Below are 21,802 nucleotides of genomic sequence, written 5' to 3' on the forward strand. Positions count from 1 at the left end.
CCTGTACCCTTGGTTTCTGAATTATGTGTATGGGGAGCCGCGGTCTCTTCCCATTCCACAAGAACCTTTGTGTCATGCGGTTGAGAGCCTGTTCCTCCCTCCGCCTCAGATACAATGGCAACATCTGAAACGTGTATAGCCACTTAGGGGCTATCATCATGTTGAACAGGCCTATATGACCAGAGAGGGAGAGAGGGCACGCACCCCACAACTGCAGCAAGCGTCTGGTGGTGTTTAACAAAGGCACTACATTTTCTTCATACAATGTCCCCATATCAACTGGGATAGTTACCCCCAGGTAACAAATCTTTGTGTCTGCCCACTGCACGGGGAGGTGGCCGCTCGAATTTTGCTTCACTGTCTCTTCTAGGGGTAGGGCTAGGGACTTTGTTTGGTTAAGTTTGTAACCCAGGAGCCTGCCATAGTTATTAATTGTGTGGAGAAGGCATGTCAGAGAGGTCTGCGGATCACTCAATAACATAAGTATGTCACCCGCATACGCTAATACTTTAAGTTCTCTCTCATTGACCTGAATGCCTTGTATGCTCTTCTGTGTTCTGATTTCAAATAATAATGGTTCTAAGGTCAACAGAAAGAGCAGTGGTGACAGGGGGCAGCCCTGTCGTGTGCCTCTGCCAATGTCAAATCCCGTTGTGTTGACCCCATTGACTCGGATCATGGCTCTCGGGTGCGTGTATAGGGTTTCAATTGTGTGTAAGTACCACCCGTTTAGTCCTATGCACGGTTTCGAACATGAAGGACCATTTCACCTGATCAAATGCACGCTCCGCGTCTAAGCTCACAATCAATCGTTGGACCTCCAGACGTGTTTGAGGGAGCATGGCTAGCACTAACTTGCGCACGTTCAGAACTGACTGACGGCCTCGTACAAATCCCACCTGCTCTTCCTGAATGATCTGCGGCATCAGGGGCGCCAGCCTATTTGCCAAAATACGGGACAATAGATTGGTTTCTACATTGATAAGTGAGATTGGTCTGTAGGAGCTGGGTTGCAATGGGTCTCTACCTTTTTTGGGGATCAAGCTTATCGAAGCCATGTTAGCATGTGGTGGGAAGTGTCCAATCTCTACTACCGTGCTAAGATAATCAGCTAGTGGCCCTATAATCTGAAGTTGCAACATCTTGTAAAACTCCCCTGAAAGACCGTCAGGCCCAGGTGCTGAGTGGAGCTTCAACGCGCTAATAGCTTTTTGAAGCTCTTTTGCCTCCACTGGGTTACTGAGATGTGCCAGACGGTCTGGTGGGATTCTCTCTAAGCCTACCGCTTTCAAGTATTCCTGTATTGCCTCTTGCGTTCCTATTTCCTCATGTTCTTTCTCATATAGGGTGGCAAAATGATGGTGTAGAGTCTGTGCTATCTCGTCTGGATTGATTGTTATCCCTCCTGCCGGTTACTGTATGGCCGAAATGAAGTGGGACTTATGAGTGCTTTTCACTAGTCTGGCCACCATCCCTCCCACTTTATCTCCAAATTTGTGCAACTTGAATTTCCTGTATAATAGGGGCCTCGTTAGTCTTTCATGCAAAAGACTTATTAAGGGCGGCTTTAGTTGACATGAGGAGTTCATATTGTGCTTGGGTGGGTTCTCTGGCATATCTCCTCCGTACCTCCTGGAGTTTTTTTTCCAGGGCTCCCACCCCTTGTGCTATTTGCCGATTCCTTCTGCTAACATAGGATATAATCTCACCTCTGAGTACAGCTTTAGCTGTAGACCAAAACAAGACTATATCCTCAAGGTGTTTATTGTTGTTCTGCAGGAATTCCTCCCATTTCTTTTGTAAGAAAATCCCAAAATCTTTGGAATGAAACAAGTACGCTGAGAATCTCCACCCCGGTGGCTTTTGAAAAAAGAGAGCTGACTCTAGATCAACCCATGTGATGGAATGATCCGAGATCTCTTCAGGACCTATCTCAGCCTCTGTGGTGGAGAAGAGATCCTGTGTCATGAAAATATAATCTATTCTGGACTGAGTGTGGTGGGCTCTAGATGTGTGCATATAGTCCCTCTCGTCCCCATGTAATATTCTCCATGGGTCTATGAGTCCCAGCTCCTGACAAAAGCTTTCTAAAACTGTGGGGTCCGATATCTGCCGCTGTTGAAGTGTTTTTGATCGGTCTAAATGTGTGTCCATCACTTGGTCCAGATCTCCCGCTAAGATCATGGTAGTGCCTCATGTCCCTGGTATTGTGCTAAGAGTTGAGCGTAGAAGCTCTGTGCTGCTGTGTTTGGACCGTAGGCTGATACTAACAGCATCTCCTTCCCCTGCAAATTAAGATGTATTCCCACCATCCTCCCCTCTCCATCTTTGAACTCCAATTTGGCTTTACACGTAACGCAAGTGCTTTATGTATTAATATAGCTACCCCACCCCTCCTACCGGTCGCAGGGGAATAGAATACCTCTCCCACCCAATTACGCTTCAATTTCTCGTGTTCTTCCTGGGAGAGTCGAGTCTCCTGGAGGCAGGCTAACCCTACTCCATGACATTTTAGGGCTGCTAAAATTTTGGTTCTTTTTATTGGGGAGGAGATGCCTCCCACGTTCCAGGAGATCAGTCGCACTTTACCTGAATGTATGGTGTTCCTTGAAATGTGTTGGCCACAAAATGTTCACCTGTCTGTATCTCCTAGGCACCCAGCCTTGCCCCGGAGTAGCTCCTCCCCCAATGCTTGTCCCTCTTCTAGTCTCCCCCCCCCCCCAGCTTGATGACTGTGTGCTCGCAGAGATCCTATCCTCACAATGTGTGCCTGATCATGTTGGAATACCTTGTGTTCCCCTACCTGTCTCTTCTCTCCCCCCCAACAAAACTGCCCAAAAACCCCTGCCCTATTCATCTGCCCTTTTACAGAACTTGGGAGCCCCTACCATGCACGAGGCCCTTCTGCCCTTGCACTATGTGTAATATCATAAAGTCCCACATCTTACATTATTCGTCATCTGCAGCAGTTGCAGCGGGCAATGGTGGTCTTACTCTCCCGCTTTCTTGTCGTTCAGTTCACCAGCTTTACGCTCTAGTTCTGCTATATATTCTTTTGCTGCTGTTTCTGTGTCAAACGACCTCCATCGGCCTTCATGTTGTACCTTTAGCACTGCTGGGTAGATAAACATAAACCTGGTCTGGAGGTCCTGCAGGCGACGACACAGTGGAGTAAATTTCTTTCTCCGTTCCTGGAGAGATGCAGAATAATCTTGAAAGATTTTAATAAGGTGACCATTGTATTTTGTGTCCTCTCGTTTCAACCGATAGCCCCTCAAGATCTCCAGCTTATGCAGATAGTTGTGCACTTTTAAGATGACCACACGCGGGGCCTGGTGGCCATCTTGGACGCGGCCTATGCGGTGTACTCTTTCCAAGCACAGGCCTCCCCCCGTGTGGTCCGATAAGGCAAACTCCGACGTCAGCCATTTTTCTACCACCGTCGCTAGAACAGCATCAGAGATCGTTTCTGGCATTCCGATGAGGCGTAAGTTGCAGCGCCGGGCTCTGTTTTCTAGGTCGTCAACCTTATCAGTCAGCGCGGTCAGTGTGGACTGCAGTTGTTGTAGTTGTGTCGGGGAGCGTGCGCCCTCCAATTCCGATACTCTGCGCTCTGACTTCCCGGTCCGTTGGAACGATTCCGCCAACCTGGTCAAGTTACCAATCTGGACCGACAGTTTCTCCAGGTGTGGCTCCAGTGCTTGAGCCACCGCCGCCGTTAGCTGTGATAGCTGTTCTTCAGTGAAGGTCGGCCCACTCCGCTGTGGCAGCTGTACCGCACCGAGATCTACCGCTCGCGGTTTTTCTTTTTCGGCGTTGTGCACTGGCATTATTTTGGAAGGCGCGTCCAGAAATTTATCCATCGGCGTGTTGAGTTAGTAGATCTAGCCTCTATCTGCCAATTTGTGAAGTTTGAGCGTGGTTTATTGACGATTTCGGGCGTTGGGCCTCGGAGAGCAGAGCTGCATGTCGTACTCTCTCAGCGCATCATGTGACTCCCCCACCTTTCCTATTTATATTTATTTATTTATTTTGGAGTCAGGTGTAAGTTTGTGCGCTTTTGGGGCAGATTGTGGGTGTCTATTTTACAAAAGCATATAGGTGCCCATATCGCCTTTTACAAATAGTCTTACAATAAACGCATTGACTTCTCACGTAGGCGTCCTGTCCCGTTATTGAAAAAAAAAAAAAATCTCTTTGTGGCTACCCCAAAAGATTGCCTAGTACACATAGGCGTTGATCACCGAACTTGAATGAGCAGCACGCGAGCTTGAAGTGTCATTTGAGCAGGGCAGACTCACCGTGGCGATTACAGCAGGTGAAAGGAACAGGGTAGCTAGCAGTAGCATAGCATGGGTTCCTAACACTTAGCGCCAGTGCGTCTAGTTTGTGCTTCTTCCCTGCCCGTACCCGATCTTCCACGTTGGCGTTGTTTACGCGTGCGCGGTAGCCAGAGGGGGTTGCTGGGTAGGCGGAAGCGGCTGCGGTGGAGCTCTTGTGAGAAACGTCAGCGGTGCGCGGGTAAGGCAAAGGCACCCCGTGTAGTTATCCCCTTTTCTCCGCCTTCACGCGCTTCAAGATGTTTAAGAAGCTGAAGCAGAAGATTTCGGAGCAGGAGCAACAACAGGTAACCGTGAAGCAACGGGATTCTCCTGACATCTTTCATCAGTATTTCCCTCCACCAGAAGTACCCACGGGCACGGCTTTGACAACCCGTTGGATTGATGTAGTGGTGGAGGAGGAGGTGATGCTACTTTTGCTCTCATGCCACCACCTCCTCGGGTTGACACAGAACTCCATGCCATTATATAAGCTGTCAGTATCCGGGTTTTGCCGCAATGTATGTAGGGTCCTGTAGTTTAGATATGAAGTTGGGTGGTCATTCTTCCTAATCTTGTAGTTATAGTGTCTGTTGCTTTGCTATTTTCTGGTCTTGGATTCATCTTGTCATAAGAATATAAGAATTGTCATAACGTCTTATAATCGGTGCCAGGTGGATGTACCATTATTTATGTTTTTTTTTTGTTCAGATAAGATATTCCTGAAGGGTTATTAAAAGGTTTCTGACTTGCTTACATTCCCTATTGCTGATAAGAGGTATATGCATATTTGTGTCTAGGTGCATACCAGAGAATTTGTTAGACAGGGTGGTTTAGGCAGTTAATAAATTCCATTTCACACAGTACAATCATAACAAAAATGGTCTGAAACATATTGTATGAATTGGAATTTATTAACTGACTTTTTTTTTTTTGAAGAGATTAGCCAATGAGGGTGTACAATAGGTACAGCTAGGCATAAAACTTACACTAGGGGTATGATCAAACATAAATGTAATCAAAGAGCTAAACTTGGAAATGGCAAATTGAATCCTAGAAATAACAGTAACATAAGAGTTTGCTTTTGTGTATACTTTTCTGTTGTATTTTGAAAACCTTTAATAAAATGTGATACAAAAAAAAAGAAATATATACAATTAAACAACACAACAGAATAGGCATATAATAAAAATATGATAGATGACAACAGAGTGCAAATAATTTGCCTGGAAGAATATAGGTCAACAATTTTTTATGTTGTTGGGCCTGACTTAAGGAAGTCTGCCTTTGGGGCCCATTTTTGAAAGAAAAATATAAAAAAGTGACATAAATCAGCATTTGGATGTTTTTCTCACAAAAATGTCCAAATCGGTATTTTTGAAACCTATTTTTCAGATATTTTTTATGCTGTTCACCTGCAGTGCATCCAAATCTCAAGGGGTGTGTGTGTTAAGGGTGGGATATGTGTGTTCCTAAGACTTAGGTGTTTTTCAGCCATAATGGAACAAAACAACTGTCCAGAACTAAAACTAAGACGTTTTGAGCTAGATCGGTTTTTAGAACAAATAAGGCAGAAAAAGGTTCCCTAAATGACCAATGGTCACCGACCCCCCTCCCACTCCCAAAAATGTGGATAAAAATATGACTTAACCAGCCTTTATGGCAGCCTCAGATGTTATAGTTTGGTCTATTAGAGCAGCATGCAGGTTCTTAGAATAGTGTAGTGCATTATGCAGTGGGGGACTTCAGGTCCCTGTCTTGCACTACCTGTCATACTTGTGGTGGAAACTGTGAGCCCTCCAGAACTGACCAGAAACCAATTGTACCCATATATAGGTGCCCTCTTCAACCATAAGGCCTATTGTAGTGGTGTACAGTGGGGGGTAGTGGGTTTTGTGTGAGTTTTGAAGGGCTTTGCAGACAAAATAAGGGAGCAACGGTGAGGTGTGGTACCTGGGAACATTTATCTGAAGTCCACTGCAGTGGCCCTTAGGAAGCCCCAATGCTCTCCTGGGATGTCTGGGGGGCCAGTCTGCTAAAATTTCTGGCCCCTCCATCCTAATGGATTGAAAAGATAAATGCACAAAACACAAAACCTTGTTTGAAATGGTATTTTTGAAAAAAAAGGTAGCCATTTTTATTTTTTCAGAAATGGGTGTATTTTCTATTTGGATTTTGGATGTTTAGCGCAAAATGTACAAAGTTGGATTTAGATGCACTATCGAAAATGCCCCTCTGTCACTGAGAATAATTAAGAAGTTAGATCAGTTAAAAAAGGCATTAATGACTTTGTTTCAATGTGTTGTTAATAAAGACTAGTAAAAAAGCCCCGTTTCTGATGCAAATGAAACGGGGGCTAGCAAGGTTTTCTTCAGAGTGTGCATGTGGGAGTGTCCCTGCCCTCTCTCTCTCTCTCCCCCTCCCCCCTCGGAGTCCAGTCCTTCAGTGTTACGTTTCCTGCTGTGCTGTGTTTGTATTACCGAGAGAGTGACGGCGTCTCTCTCCCCTCCCCCCTGAGTCCTTCACTGTTACAGAGAGAGGGATTTCGTGCTGTGCTGTTTTCCTTCACTCATGGGGAAACCGGATATCTCTGGTGCTTCACACTTCCGGCTGGAGGCTTCATAGAATGTTGGGGTTGCCTTTTATATATATAGATAGTTGAGGGGCCATTGATTTATAGAATTGAAGAATTAAAATTTTATTGTTTGTGTGATTTTTTTTAAATAATTTTATGTATCAATATGCATGTATGATTGAATGCCACTGAGAATTGTAGATCATGTGGTCTATAAATTTTATAAAATAAATGATACATCATAATAGGCAATATGGAAAACACATTCATATAACATAGTTCTGAAATTCACAGTGTCCGCGCAACACAAATGAAATATTTCAATAGTCAGTGCATTAGATTAACATTTGAATGACATAGTTATGATAAATACCATGGGGTTGACATTCAGCTGGCTGCACTTAGTATTTTGCTGACCGCCGCTGGTATTCCTGGATTTTCAGTGCCGGGCCCTGTCTGGGCTTCAGCACTGAATACCCGGTTTTGTGGAACTGGCTCACACTTTACTGTTAGGTCTGATATTCAGCACTTAACTGGCTATGGGGCATCACATAAATATAGGACTTACTTTTATACTGTCTCATTTATGTGGATAACCTGGCCAGTTGAGTACTGAATACTGGCACGTAACTGACCAAGCGCTGACTCTGCCCCTGGAATTCCCCCAAAACAGCCAGTTTTCAGTTTGGCGCTACCAGTTGTTTTCAGCAGCACTAACCAGTTAAGTGCCACTGAAAATTAGCAGTTAGCTCCAAACAGGCAATTTAACCAGCAAGGAGTCATTGGTGAGGCCCCACTTGGAGTATTGTGTTCAGTTTGGAGGCCTTATCTTGCTAAAGATGTAAGAAAACTTGCGGTCCAGAGGATGTCCCGTTCTGGGCCCTTACCTGGGGGCCCCCATCGGGGGGCGAAGACCAACGGAGGCCGCGGGATCCGGGGCGGCGAAGATAAGCCGCCACTGGGGCCGGCGCTGCCGCGGGCCGCTCCGAGGCCGGCGATCCGCTGGAGCGAGCGCCGGCCTCGGAGAAGGGGATACGCCGGCCAAGATGGCGGCGCCGGCGTCGTCGTCTCCCTCGCCGGAGCAGACCCGCGAGCCAGCCCCGCCTACTCGTGCCGGATTGGCGCATAGACAAGGAAACCCCGCCCGCCGGGCACGCTGGCCAATCCAGGCCTCCCTTGCCTGCTTAGGCCGGGGGGATTGGCTCCAGCTGCTTCTAGGGGATGGACGGGCGGGGGATTTAAACCACGAAACGGAAAGAGACGGGTGCTTCCGTTTCGTTCGTCAGAAGCCCCCACAGTGGATCGGAAGGCTAATCACCTTCAGAGACTGTGTCCTTCCAGCTAGCCGTCCTTGCTAGCCACCTTCAGAGACTGTATCCTCTTCAGCTAGCCGTCCTTGCTAGCCATCTGCAGAGACCGTATCCTCTTCAGCTAGCCGTCCTTGCTAGCCATCTGCAGAGACTGTATCCTCTTCGCTAGCCGTCCTTGCTAGCCACCTTCAGAGACTGTGTCCTTCCAGCTAGCCGTCCTTGCTAGCCACCTTCAGAGACTGTATCCTCTTCAGCTAGCCGTCCTTGCTAGCCACCTTCAGAGACTGTGTCCTTCCAGCTAGCCGTCCTTGCTAGCCACCTTCAGAGACTGTATCCTCTTCAGCTAGCCGTCCTTGCTAGCCACCTTCAGAGACTGTGTCCTTCCAGCTAGCCGTCCTTGCTAGCCACCTTCAGAGACTGTATCCTCTTCAGCTAGCCGTCCTTGCTAGCCACCTTCAGAGACTGTATCCTCTTCAGCTAGCCGTCCTTGCTAGCCATCTTCAGAGACTGTGTCCTTCCAGCTAGCCGTCCTTGCTAGCCACCTTCAGAGACTGTATCCTCTTCAGCTAGCCGTCCTTGCTAGCCACCTTCAGAGTCTGTGTCCTTCCAGCTAGCCGTCCTTGCTAGCCACCCTCAGAGACTGTGTCCTTCCAGCTAGCCGTCCTTGCTAGCCACCTTCAGAGACTGTATCCTCTTCAGCTAGCCGTCCTTGCTAGCCATCTTCAGAGATTGTGTCCTTTTCAGCTAGCCGACCTTGCTAGCCCCCTTTAGAGACTGTGTTCCTTTTCGGCGCTAACTGTCCTTGCTAGCTGCCCTTTAGAGACTGAGTTGCTGACTACCAGCCAAGCCGACCGTCACCCCGCGGTTCCAGCAGTCCTGCTGGCCGCCTGCAGCTGGGGGCTCAACCCTCGGTGAACGGCGGTCGCCGCGGGTGAAGATTCGGGGTGCGCGGCGGTCCTTGGAGGTCTTGCCAGGCCTCGGGGAACCTAAGGGCTCACCAACCATCGGAGCAGGACAGGAAACGGAAGCCATGAGCTCGCCTACGCAGCCCGATCTACGGGACCTGGCCAAGGTACTTCAGCAGCAGCAGGAGCAGCTGAACGCCCTGTCGGGGGCGCTCCAGAACGTATGCTCGCAACTTTCTACGCTTCAGGTACAGAACCAGGCCGCCGCGGTCCAGGGGGCCGCAGCGGCTCCCCGTTTGGGATGGTTCCGCACGGGACCTCGGTTCCCTGAGCCGGCGCGATATAATGGGGCCCCCGGAGGTTGCTGGGGGTTCCTCAATCAGTGCAACTTGGCCTTCCAGATGCAACCGGAGACATTTGCTTCGGACCAAAGTAAAGTGGGATATATCATGGGCTTATGTGAAGGGAAGGCCCTGGCATGGGTGGCCCCACTTAACGAGCAACAGGACCCCATCTTGGATGACTATAGTGAATTTCAGCGCCGCTTTCGTATGGTGTTCGACCTTCCTGGGAGACCATCTTCCGTGGCCTCGGAACTGCTGCGAATTCATCAGGGTGAGGGAACGGTGGCCGATTATGCCATTCGTTTCCGGACTTTAGCCACGGAGCTCCGTTGGAACCCGGAGTCCTTAATGGCCATCTTTACGGAAGGGTTACAAGAACGAATCAAGGACGAATTGGCAGGGCGAGAGGTCCCAGGCCAACTGGACGCCCTGATTTCGCTCTGTATCCGCGTAGATACCCGGTTCCAGGAGCGGGCGAGAGCCCGGGCGGAACGGCAGAAGTGGGCACGGGGAACGTCCCGGACTACTAAGGGGCCGTCTCCTCGCCGGGGGAATCGGGACTCCAAGGACAATGGGGAGGAGCCGATGGTGATGGGCCGTCAACGACTGGCCCCTTCCGACAGGAAGAAACGCTTGTGGGACGGACTGTGCCTCTATTGTGGTGAGGCCGGACATTTTATTCGAGCCTGTCCCGCCCGGGCGGGAAACGTCTCCCCCAAGGCACCTTGAGGGGAGGGGTCTTGGGGCAATCCGCTCCCCTACCGGATTCCTTGATCACACTTCCGGTCATTCTGCGGTGGCACGAGACCGCTATCCAGACCCGGGCCCTTGTGGACTCTGGGTCGGGGGGCAACTTCATCGGGTACGAACTGCTACAACAGATGGGCTGGCCCACGCTCCCGCGGCGGCCGGCGCTGCAAATCACCTCTATCCAGGGAACTACATTACCACAGCCGGTCACGGAGATCACCTCCTTTTTGGAATTGCAGGTGGGGGAGGATCACCGGGAAGAAGTTCAATTCCTGGTACTATCCCGGACCATTCATCCAGTGGTTCTAGGATTGCCCTGGCTACGGAGTCATAGCCCTGTTATTGACTGGACCAAGGGAAGTATCCAAGCTTGGGGCAGTTCCTGTCGGGAGAACTGTTGTAAGGGCCGGACCGGCAGCTGCCCTGCATTTACTAGTACGCCCGGGGGGGGGGGGGGGCGCGGATAGAGCTGGGCTCCCTGCCCATGGACTATAGGGACTTTGCAGATGTGTTTTGTCCAGTGGAGGCGGAAGTTCTACCGCCTCATCGGTCGTTTGACTGTGCCATTAACTTGATGGCAGATACCATGCCACCGCGGGGCCGACTGTATACCCTGTCCCGAGGGGAGTCCAAGGCGATGCAGGAGTACATCCGGGAGAATCTGCGAAGAGGTTTCATCCGGCCTTCTACGTCTCCGGCCGGGGCAGGATTCTTTTTTTGTTACTAAGAAGGATGGCTCCTTGAGGCCCTGTATCGATTATCGGGGGTTAAATGCCATCACGGTAAAGGATCGCTTTCCTCTCCCGCTCATTCCCGAACTCTTTGACAGGCTGCAAGGAGCCCAGATGTTTACCAAGTTGGACTTAAGGGGGGCCTACAACTTAGTGCGGATCCGGCGAGGGGACGAATGGAAAACGGCTTTTAACACCCACGAGGGACATTTCGAGTATCGGGTGATGCCATTTGGCCTATGTAATGCCCCTGCGGTGTTTCAGCGACTTATTAATTTTGTGCTCGAGGATTTGCTGAACTCCACGGTAATTGTTTATCTGGACGACATCTTGGTGTTTTCCCAAAACCCCGCGGAACATGTGGGTCATGTTCGCGCAGTGCTGCAGTGGCTACGATAGTACCGCCTGTTTGCTAAGCTCAGCAAGTGCGCTTTTCACCAGAGTTCGTTACCATTTTTGGGACACATCCTGTTACCCGGGGGGCTACAGATGGAACCGGACAAACTCCGGGCAATTCGAGAATGGCCACAACCACTGGGATTGAAAGCACTGCAACGTTTTTTGGGATTCGTGAACTACTATCGCCAGTTTATTCCCCAGTATTCACAACTGACGGCGCCGTTGACCGCGCTCACTAGAAAAAACGCGAAGGTCCGGGACTGGCCGCCCGAGGCGCAGGTGGCTTTTCGCCAGGTAAAGGAGGCATTCGACTCAGCGTCCATTTTGTTAGCCCCGGATCCAGACAAGCCCTTTATTGTGGAAGTGGATGCGTCCGCGTTGGGAGCCGGGGGGGTCCTCTCGCAAGTGAATTCTAAGGGCCGACGCCAGCCTTGCTCTTTCTTCTCTCGTAGATTCTCCCCGGCGGAATGTAATTATACAGTAGGGGACAGAGAGCTCCTAGCATTGAAATTAGCCCTGCAGGAATGGAGACATCTGCTGGAGGGAGCGGAACATCGATTCACAGTGATCACTGACCACAAGAATCTACTGTATCTACAAGAGGCTCAACGGCTCAATCCCCGACAAGCCCGGTGGTCATTGTTTTTCGCCAGATTTCATTTTCAATTGGTTTTTTGGGCGGCTGCTCAGAATACCCCTGCGGATTCCCTCTCCAGAGCATTTGAGATTCCAGAGGAGACTAAAGAGACCCATTCCATGTTGGATCCGGCATGCCTCAGCGCGGCCGTGGGGGAGATGGCTCCTACGAGAGAACTAGTGCCGGCCGCTGAGCGAGCGAAAGTTATGCAATGGGGGCATTCGTCCAGATGGGCGGGACATTTTGGGTATCAAAAGACTCCGTCTCATTACCCGACAGTATCAATGGCCTCAGATGAGGCGGGACATTCTTCAATTTGTCACCACCTGTCCTGTGTGCGCCCGGACCAAACCGGTGATCGGGACCCCCATGGGGAAGCTACAACCACTGCCCGTACCGACAGGGCCCTGGACGGAGCTTTCCATGGATTTTATCACCGACCTCCCCAGTTCCCGGGGACATACGGTGATTTGGGTGGTAATTGACCGTTTTTCCCGAATGGCCCATTTCGTTCCCTTGCCGGGACTTCCTTCGGCGGTCGCATTAGCTCAACTCTTCATTCAACACATTTTTCGACTTCATGGGCTGCCTCTTCGGATTATTAGTGACCGAGGCCCCCAATTCACCTCGCGTTTCTGGAGGGCCTTGTGTACTGCATTGGGGGTGAAAACCCATTTCTCATCCGCATACCATCCCCAAACCAATGGTATGGTCGAAAGGACGAACCAAACGTTAAAAGGGTTCCTACGAGCATTTGTCAACAAACGCCAAGATAACTGGGTCTCCCTACTCCCTTGGGCCGAGTTTGCATATAACCACAGTGTCCACTCGGCCTCGGGAGACTCTCCATTCTTCTTGGTGTATGGACGACATCCTCGACTTCCAGCACCGTTCCCGTCTGGATCTCCGACCCCCATGGTTAATGAAACTCTGGCAGATCTGCAAAGAGTCTGGGAAACGGCCCGAGAACAACTGCAGAAGGCAGCCACCAAATACAAGATCTTCGCAGATCGGCATCGGAAAACCGCTCCCGTCTTGCAACCAGGGCAGAAGGTATGGTTAAGCACGAGATACCTCCGGCTTCGGGTGCCCTCCCGTAGATTGGGACCTCGGTACATTGGACCCTTTGCAATCCAATCCCGACTTGGAGCTGTGACATATCGGTTGCGGCTACCTAGTACCCTGCGGGTGCATAACGCTTTCCATGTTTCCTTATTAAAGAGTTTCCGAGGGTCTCGATGGCATCCTCAACGGCAGGAGACCGAAAATCTAGAAGCAGATCCCGATCCAGAGTTTGAAGTGGACGAAGTCCTGGATGCAAAAAGACAGCGGGGAAAGCTATATTACTTATTGTCCTGGAAGAATTTTGGCCCTGAAGATAACTCCTGGGAGCCCGCTGCGAATGTACATGCTCCACAATTGGTCAAAGCCTTCCACGCCCGGTATCCGTCCAAGCCCGGGCCCAGGGAGAAGGGGGCATCTGGGGAGGATACTGTCCCGTTCCGGGCCCTTACCTGGGGGCCCCCAGCGGGGGGCGAAGACCAACGGAGGCCGCGGGATCCGGGGCGGCGAAGACAAGCCGCCGACAGGGCCGGCGCTGCCGCGGGCCGCTCCGAGGCCGGCGATCCGCTGGAGCGAGCGCCGGCCTCGGAGAAGGGGATACGCCGGCCAAGATGGCGGCGCCGGCGTCGTCGTCTCCCTCGCCGGAGCAGACCCGCGAGCCAGCCCCGCCTACTCGCGCAGGATTGGCGCATAGACAAGGAAACCCCGCCCGCCGGGCACGCTGGCCAATCCAGGCCTCCCTTGCCTGCTTAGGCCGGGGGGATTGGCTCCAGCTGCTTCTAGGGGATGGACGGGCGGGGGATTTAAACAACGAAACGGAAAGAGACGGGTGCTTCCGTTTCGTTCGTCAGAAGCCCCCACAGTGGATCGGAAGGCTAATCACCTTCAGAGACTGTGTCCTTCCAGCTAGCCGTCCTTGCTAGTCACCTTCAGAGACTGTGTCCTTCTAGCTAGCCGTCCTTGCTAGCCACCTTCAGAGACTGTATCCTCTTCAGCTAGCCGTCCTTGCTAGCCATCTGCAGAGACCGTATCCTCTTCAGCTAGCCGTCCTTGCTAGCCATCTGCAGAGACTGTATCCTCTTCAGCTAGCCGTCCTTGCTAGCCATCTTCAGAGACTGTGTCCTTCCAGCTAGCCGTCCTTGCTAGTCATCTTCAGAGACTGTGTCCTTCTAGCTAGCCGTCCTTGCTAGCCACCTTCAGAGACTGTATCCTCTTCAGCTAGCCGTCCTTGCTAGCCACCTTCAGAGTCTGTGTCCTTCCAGCTAGCCGTCCTTGCTAGCCACCTTCAGAGTCTGTGTCCTTCCAGCTAGCCGTCCTTGCTAGCCACCCTCAGAGACTGTGTCCTTCCAGCTAGCCGTCCTTGCTAGCCATCTTCAGAGACTGTGTCCTTCCAGCTAGCCGTCCTTGCTAGTCATCTTCAGAGACTGTGTCCTTCCAGCTAGCCGTCCTTGCTAGTCATCTTCAGAGACTGTGTCCTTCTAGCTAGCCGTCCTTGCTAGCCACCTTCAGAGACTGTATCCTCTTCAGCTAGCCGTCCTTGCTAGCCACCTTCAGAGTCTGTGTCCTTCCAGCTAGCCGTCCTTGCTAGCCACCTTCAGAGTCTGTGTCCTTCCAGCTAGCCGTCCTTGCTAGCCACCCTCAGAGACTGTGTCCTTCCAGCTAGCCGTCCTTGCTAGCCATCTTCAGAGACTGTGTCCTCTTCAGCTAGCCGACCTTGCTAGCCCCCTTTAGAGACTGTGTTCCTTTTCGGCGCTAACTGTCCTTGCTAGCTGCCCTTTAGAGACTGAGTTGCTGACTACCAGCCAAGCCGACCGTCACCCCGCGGTTCCAGCAGTCCTGCTGGCCGCCTGCAGCTGGGGGCTCAACCCTCGGTGAACGGCGGTCGCCGCGGGTGAAGATTCGGGGTGCGCGGCGGTCCTCGGAGGTCTTGCCAGGCCTCGGGGAACCTAAGGGCTCACCAACCATCGGAGCAGGACAGAGGAAGGCAACAAAAATGATATGGGGATTGTGCCAAAAATATGAGAAGAGGTGGGGGGGAAGGGTCCGATTACCTCCTAAGCAGAAAGAAAGAGGCATTCCACTCTCCTCCTCTCTGCTGATCTCCTGAGTCTGAGGAATGATCCAGCCCAGAGGACTTAGAGAGCTCCTGCCCAGAGGAAGGTACCAAACCTTTTGAGCTCTGAGCAAGAGATGGGGAGCAGCCCCCTTTTCGTATAGGCTGCCTGTAGAAGTCCAGAGACACATATAGATGTTTTGCAAACAGTTTAACTCTTGATGATGGAGTCTGACAAGCAGATGTTTTTTGGTGATATTTTTTTGATCAAGCCTTTGCCTCTTTAGGGGTTGATAGAAATATCTGCTGACCATCCATTGTGAGTACCTTAGCGGAAACCACATTTCAGCGTTCATGCCTTTATCTTGTAATTATTTTCCTTCTTAGCAATGTTTCAACACTAAGGTCAGGGAAGATTTTTATGTCGGAGCCTTCATAGTTACAGGACCTGATATGACCTGATCAGATGCATCTTTCAGAGGACCATATCTGTCTCTTGGTAGCGAAGCAGGTTTATTACAGATACTCTGGGAGGAACATTAGAATCTGGCTTCGGTCTCAGTTCTCTGTGAATCTTGTCTACCTAATATGGGGGCATGGCTATTGTTTTGGGAAACAGGTCTTGAGTAGTTTGTGCACATAGGCAATTGGGTTCACCCCCTTTCTGCCCTCTGGGACACCAAGAATCCTTAGGTTTTGCATCTATTTTCTTGGTCTTCCAGCTTGTCCTGAAATGCTTCTATTTGTGCTAGCATTCTATTTATAGAATGTTTATCCTCTGTTTGCTCCTTCTCTAACTCCAGCAATTTCCCCTGTATGACTTCAGCTCGGGATACGATGGACGCAAATCTCTGTTCCAAGCAGGTACTATGGAGTCGACTATTTCAGGTTTAGCTGCTCTAATTTCTGCAAGACCCAAGTCCCATATATTCTCATCCATCTTTGCAGCAGGGGAAGCGTTGGTTTCCTGCGGGGGAGTCAGGGTGTTCTCTCCCCTGACTGATCTCCTGATCTAAAGCATGTAACTGTGTGAAAAGCACAGTGGTCTCTAATGGAGGAGGAGGAAGTTGGAGTGTATCTGCTGGACTTTTTCTATTACTACTTTATCATAAAACATAGAGCAGTTCCAGATCAGAGCTTGTTGAGTAAATGTTATACACTAAAACTTATTCTTAGGTAGATCACCTTAGCAGGCAGTTTTGCATGGCAGAACTAGAAAATGCTATACATCTCCAATGTTTTCTAGAGCTTAGAACTGCTGCTGCATTTCAGTGAGCAACCAGATGGGTAAGAGAGAGAGTCTAAGGAGACCATCCAATCCAGTCTTTAGTGCCACTTCATAACTTCCAGGAGCAGAGAGAAGCACAACACAAGCAGCCTCCCTATGTCCCCATTTTTTCTTCACAGATTAAAGATTGCTTCAAAGATATAAATAGAAGATCTCAAATGTAATCCGCAAGTTGAGGATATGCAGCTTCACTCTGTCAAATGCTGCTTAATCTGCCTGTATGAGATAGAAGGGTGCACTTATTGGGCCCAAAAAAGTTGAATTCACACAGCTTGCCAGGCCTCCTCCACATGGGGTATGTGGCCTGCACTATAGGCTGAGTTGGATAGTGTTAAGCTTGTGGGCTGTCTGAAGCACACTTAACGTCATACCACTAGCAATATCACCTTCCTTGGGCCTCACTCCACTGCTAGAGCCCCACAAGAAGATGCACATAGATTGCAACACAGTTGCGATCTGCTTCTTGGTCTTTGCCTACTTGTCTGGCACACTCCCACCCTCTCCCAGTTGGCTCCCATGCAAACCGAGTCGCTGTCAGAGACTCACAAACTTCTTACTAACCAGCTGCATCAGCTCAGATCACCTTCTTGCTGTGCGGTAAGCTCTAGCTGCCACAGTAAGCTTGTGACCTTTTATGAGGGTGAATTGGGGAGGAAAGCTCAGGGAGCTCGATCAGCGTGCAGCCATCTTGAAAAGCAGGTCTATCAGAAGTCCGGGTTGTTAGTTTCATGAAGTGTCCTCTTGTTTTGGTGTTGCTTGGAAGGTTAATCAACTATTTCCTATTTAACCATTCTATCCTATGCATAATTTTTAAACTTCTATCATATCTCCTCTCAGGTGTCTTTTCTCCAAGTTGAAGAACGCTAACTTGTTTATTCTCTCTTTGCCTCTCTCATAAAGGAGACAAGGCACTACAAACAGTACTTGAGATGTGGTTGCCCCAGGGACCTATATAGAGGTATAATGATACTTAATTTTTTGTTCTCAATTCCCCTTTCAAAAAATCCCTAATGTTCTATTGGCTTTTTTTGTTGTTGTTGTTTTTTTAGCAGTCCTGGCATACCGAGCTGGAAAGTTTAACATATTGTCGATAGTTGACTCCAAGATGGTTTTCTTGAGTGGTGACTCCTAACTCAGAATAACACATTTTGTACCTGGAGTTGGGGTAGTTTTCACCATATGCATCACTTTTGCACTTGTTCACATTACATTTCATATGCTTCTTAATCATGCTGTGCAAATTAGCCTTGTTCTTAGACTTTTGTTTTAGGTGTACTTTGAACTGTCTGATGACCAGCCACTTTGGACATTCTAAAAATCCAGACTTCTTTGTAGCCCTTGGTGAGAATCAAATGGTTATAGTACATTAAACAGCTGGTTTTCTACTAGCAAGGATTGTTTAAAGTACGATATAAGTATTGTATGCAGTGTACTTGGATTGTGTGCTGATTACTCATTGGCAGAAGGCTGTGTCAGGTTAGTAGAGGTTTGGAAGGTGCTCCTGGAGTCGGAAACTGCACCCTTCCGGATATATTTGAAGGATTTTCAATGCTAGTTTACAAATGACAAATCTGTTCATGTTAACTTGTGTTTCAGGCCAAAAAACAGTATTACTATGTTTTCTTTTTGACTCAGAGTTTAATAAAGTACTCTTGTAGAGTTCAGCTGCTGAAATTGGGTCTATATGCATATTCATGGTTTGTAACCCTTTAATCTGAGTCCTGAACAACGTACAGTGGTCCTGGATTTGGCTGTAGAGAGTGTTTAGAATAAAGCAGTATGACTGTAAATTAAAAACAAGCATGAGTTAACTATTCTACTTATTTGTTTGCACTTCAGAACACTGTCCAGAGATCATGTTGGAGCCTGTCGGAGACTGTTCTGTGTACCTGTTGAGGCTGAGTAGATGGAGTGTTTGGGCCGCTCTGTTCATTCATTTGTATTTTTTGGTACTTACGTTTGTGTAGAAATCTGTATGTAATTGCTAAGTATGGTCTTTTAAGAGTGGAACTTTTCAATAGAGCTTGAAATGTTGTTCTTAATAATCTTAAAACAGACTGAGATCACAGTGAGTAATTGGACCTCCTGTATTTGCATGGGCTTCATGATGCTATCACCGTGTACCAGGCTCCTAGATAATATTTACTACTTGTTTTTCTGCAAGGACAAGCTCAAGATAGCAAGTCTTCATAGCATGGATGATACGCTGAAACCTTCTGCTCAGTGTGCTGCTGCGGCTAGGAAAGCGAATAGAATGTTGGGTGTTATTAGGAAGGGTATGGAGTCCAGGTGTGCGGATGTTATAATGCCGTTGTATCGCTCCATGGTGCGACCGCACCTGGAGTATTGTGTTCAGTACTGGTCTCCGTATCTCAAAAAAGATATAGTAGAATTGGAAAAGGTACAGCGAAGGGCGACGAAAATGATAGTGGGGATGGGACGACTTTCCTATGAAGAGAGGCTGAGAAGGCTAGGGCTTTTCAGCTTGGAGAAGAGACGGCTGAGGGGAGATATGATAGAAGTGTATAAAATAATGAGTGGAATGGATCGGGTGGATGTGAAGCGACTGTTCACGCTATCCAAAAATACTAGGACTAGAGGGCATGAGTTGAAGCTACAGTGTGGTAAATTTAAAACGAATCGGAGAAAATTTTTCTTCACCCAACGTGTAATTAGACTCTGGAATTCATTGCCGGAGAACGTGGTACGGGCGGTTAGCTTGACGGAGTTTAAAAAGGGGTTAGATAGATTCCTAAAGGACAAGTCCATAGACCGCTATTAAATGGACTGGAAAAATTCCTCATTTTTAGGTATAACTTGTCTGGAATGTTTTTACGTTTGGGGAGCGTGCCAGGTGCCCTTGACCTGGATTGGCCACTGTCGGTGACAGGATGCTGGGCTAGATGGACCTTTGGTCTTTCCCAGTATGGCACTACTTATGTACTTATGTATTGATAGAGCCTGCCTGGGAAACCTTCTTCAGCTTAGTATATACTAGAAGCTTTTGGGTAGTGCCACTGTGTATTCATGCCAGCTCCTGCATGCTACTGTCAGATAGGAACAGATCAGACTTCGTATTTACATGGAGCCACTCAGTCACTTGATATTGCTGCTTGCCTCAAGATGACTTTTTTTTTTTCTTGAACAGAATTGCATTTTATAAATTTTCATGTGTCTTGTTACAGTTGTCAGGACACCCGCAGGAGTGGAGGACCGTATGTCACTATCAGGCTTATTTTCGAAAGAGAAGGGCGCCCATCTTTCGACACAAATCGGGAGATGGGCGTCCTTCTCTCAGGGTCGCCCAAATCGGCATAATCGAAAGCCGATTTTGGGTGTCCCCAACTGCTTCTTGTTGCGGGGATTACCAAAGTTCCCGGGGGCGTGTCGGAAGCGTAGCGAAGGTGGGACTGGGGCATGCCTAACAGATGGGCGTCCTCGAGCGATAATGGAAAAAAGAAGGGTGTCCCTGACGAGCATTTGGGCGACTTTACTTGGTCTATTGTTTCTTACGATCAAGCCTCAAAAAGGTGCCCGAACTGACCAGATGACCACCGGAGGGATCAGGGATGACCTCCCCTGACTCCCCCAGTGGTGACTAACCCCCTCCCACCCTGAAAAAAATAACTTTAAAACCTTTTTTTGCCAGCCTCAAATATCATACTTTGGTCCGCAGCAGTATGCAGGTCCCTGGGGGGGAGGGGAGGTGTGTGTGTCAGCAGAGGCATAGTGAAGGCGTGGACATCCTTCTTTCAAACATTTTGGACGTCCTGAACTACCCCCCCCCCCCCCCACAGGGACGGCCAGATTTCAAGGGAGTGGAGCGGAGGAGTGGCCTAGTGGTTAGAGCACTGTCTGGGAATCCAGAGGTGGCCGGTTCAAATCCCGCTGCTGCTACTTGTGATCCAAAATCCAAATAAATAAATAAAGGGGATGTCGGAGGCATAGCAAAGGCATGGACGTCCTTCTCACAGAAACATTCACATTTTGGACGTTCTCAACTGCCCGTTGCAGCGACGGAGGCATAGCGAAGGTGCCTAACACATGGACGTCTTTCACCCATACTAAAAAAAAAAAAAAAAAAAAGAAGACGTCCCTGACGAGCACTTGGACGTTTTCACCTGGACTTGTGGTTTTTAAAGGTTGTAGAAAGCTATTATACACGCAGCTTGTCTGCGTGTATGAAGCCGTCTTTGGCATGCGCAGAGCAGCCACGCATAATGCTTGGCTGGTCTGCACTGGCTTCCCCTCCTTAGGAAGGAAATCGTGTGCCTGTTCCTTTCCGAATCGCTAAGGGATCGGTAAGGGAAGGGCTTTTTCTGTTCGGTTAGTGCATCAGTTAGTCCACTGCAGTGCCTCCTAGGGTGCCCGGTTGGTGTCCTGGCATGTCAGGGGGACCAGTGCACTACGAATGCTGGCTCCTCCCACGACCAAAGGGCTTGCATTTGGTCGTTTCTGAGATGGGTGTCCTTAGTTTCCATTATGGCCGAAAATTGGGGACAACCATCTCTAAGGTCGACCTAAATTTCACGATTTGGGTGTCCCCGACCGTATTATCGAAACAAAAGATGGCCGCTCATCTTGTTTCAATAATACGGGTTTCCCTGCCTTTTCGCAGGGATGTCCTGCGAGTACGCGTTTGATTATGCCCCTCCAAATCTTGCGGTAGAAAATATTTTTCTATTTTCTACAATGGGGGGGGGGGGGGGGGTGTTCCCAGTAGTAATCGGCAGCGCTACTATGTTGGCGCGTGCTGCATAGTTAGCGCTAGGGCTGACAGGGCCCAGGATGTAAATAGGAGCGTGCTAGTTTAATTTTTGTGCACACCCATTTCCTGGCCCATTAAAAAATGACCTTTTCCCCAGCTGCAGTAAAGTGGCCCAGCATGCACCAGAATGACATGCCCACACTACCTCGTGCCATTTTTTACCACTGCTTTGTAAAATGACCCCAGAGAGCCCTTAAACTGATTAACCAGTATTTGCTTCCTCCATCGATAGCAAACTTCGTGCAGGGGTATAAAGTTTAACAAAATTAGTCAAATAAGAAGGGCTAAAATCATACAAAATAATAAAAAAAAAAGCAGCAAGATTTTAAACTGAATTCTAGCTCTAACAGAGGGCCAGTGTAGGTGTATTAAGTAAGGAGTTACATGATCAAATCTCCTACCACTTACTACTAATTTTGCTGTAGCATTCTAAACTGCTTGCAGCCTACAAATCTGCTTTTGTGAGAGATCCACACAAACCACATTACAATAATCCAGGGACATAAGAACTAAAGATTAAATTATCCATTTAAACTGGTATTCCTCAAAGTATTGCTTTAATCTCCTCAACAATTTCAATTTTAAAAAAGATTCTGAGTTTCAGAGGTAAATGCAAATCCATAGATAACCTAGAATCAAGAAAGACTCCCAGCAGTTTAAT

The 21,802-nt window shown here is 49.0% G+C and overlaps 1 protein-coding gene across 1 annotated transcript in view; it reads left to right on the forward strand.

Moving 5' to 3' along the window:
• Positions 1-4,480: 4,480 nt before the first annotated feature.
• Positions 4,481-21,802, forward strand: part of LOC115474884 (golgin subfamily A member 4-like) — a 191,417-nt gene continuing 174,095 nt past the window's right edge. Inside the window, exon 1 of the mRNA XM_030210613.1 lies at positions 4,481-4,627. Coding sequence (XP_030066473.1) covers positions 4,580-4,627 — 48 coding nt within the window. The 5' untranslated portion in view covers positions 4,481-4,579. The remainder of the gene's footprint in view (positions 4,628-21,802) is intronic.

The sequence above is a fragment of the Microcaecilia unicolor genome, chromosome 1, assembly GCF_901765095.1.
Source record: "Microcaecilia unicolor chromosome 1, aMicUni1.1, whole genome shotgun sequence".
Lineage (NCBI taxonomy): Eukaryota > Metazoa > Chordata > Amphibia > Gymnophiona > Siphonopidae > Microcaecilia > Microcaecilia unicolor.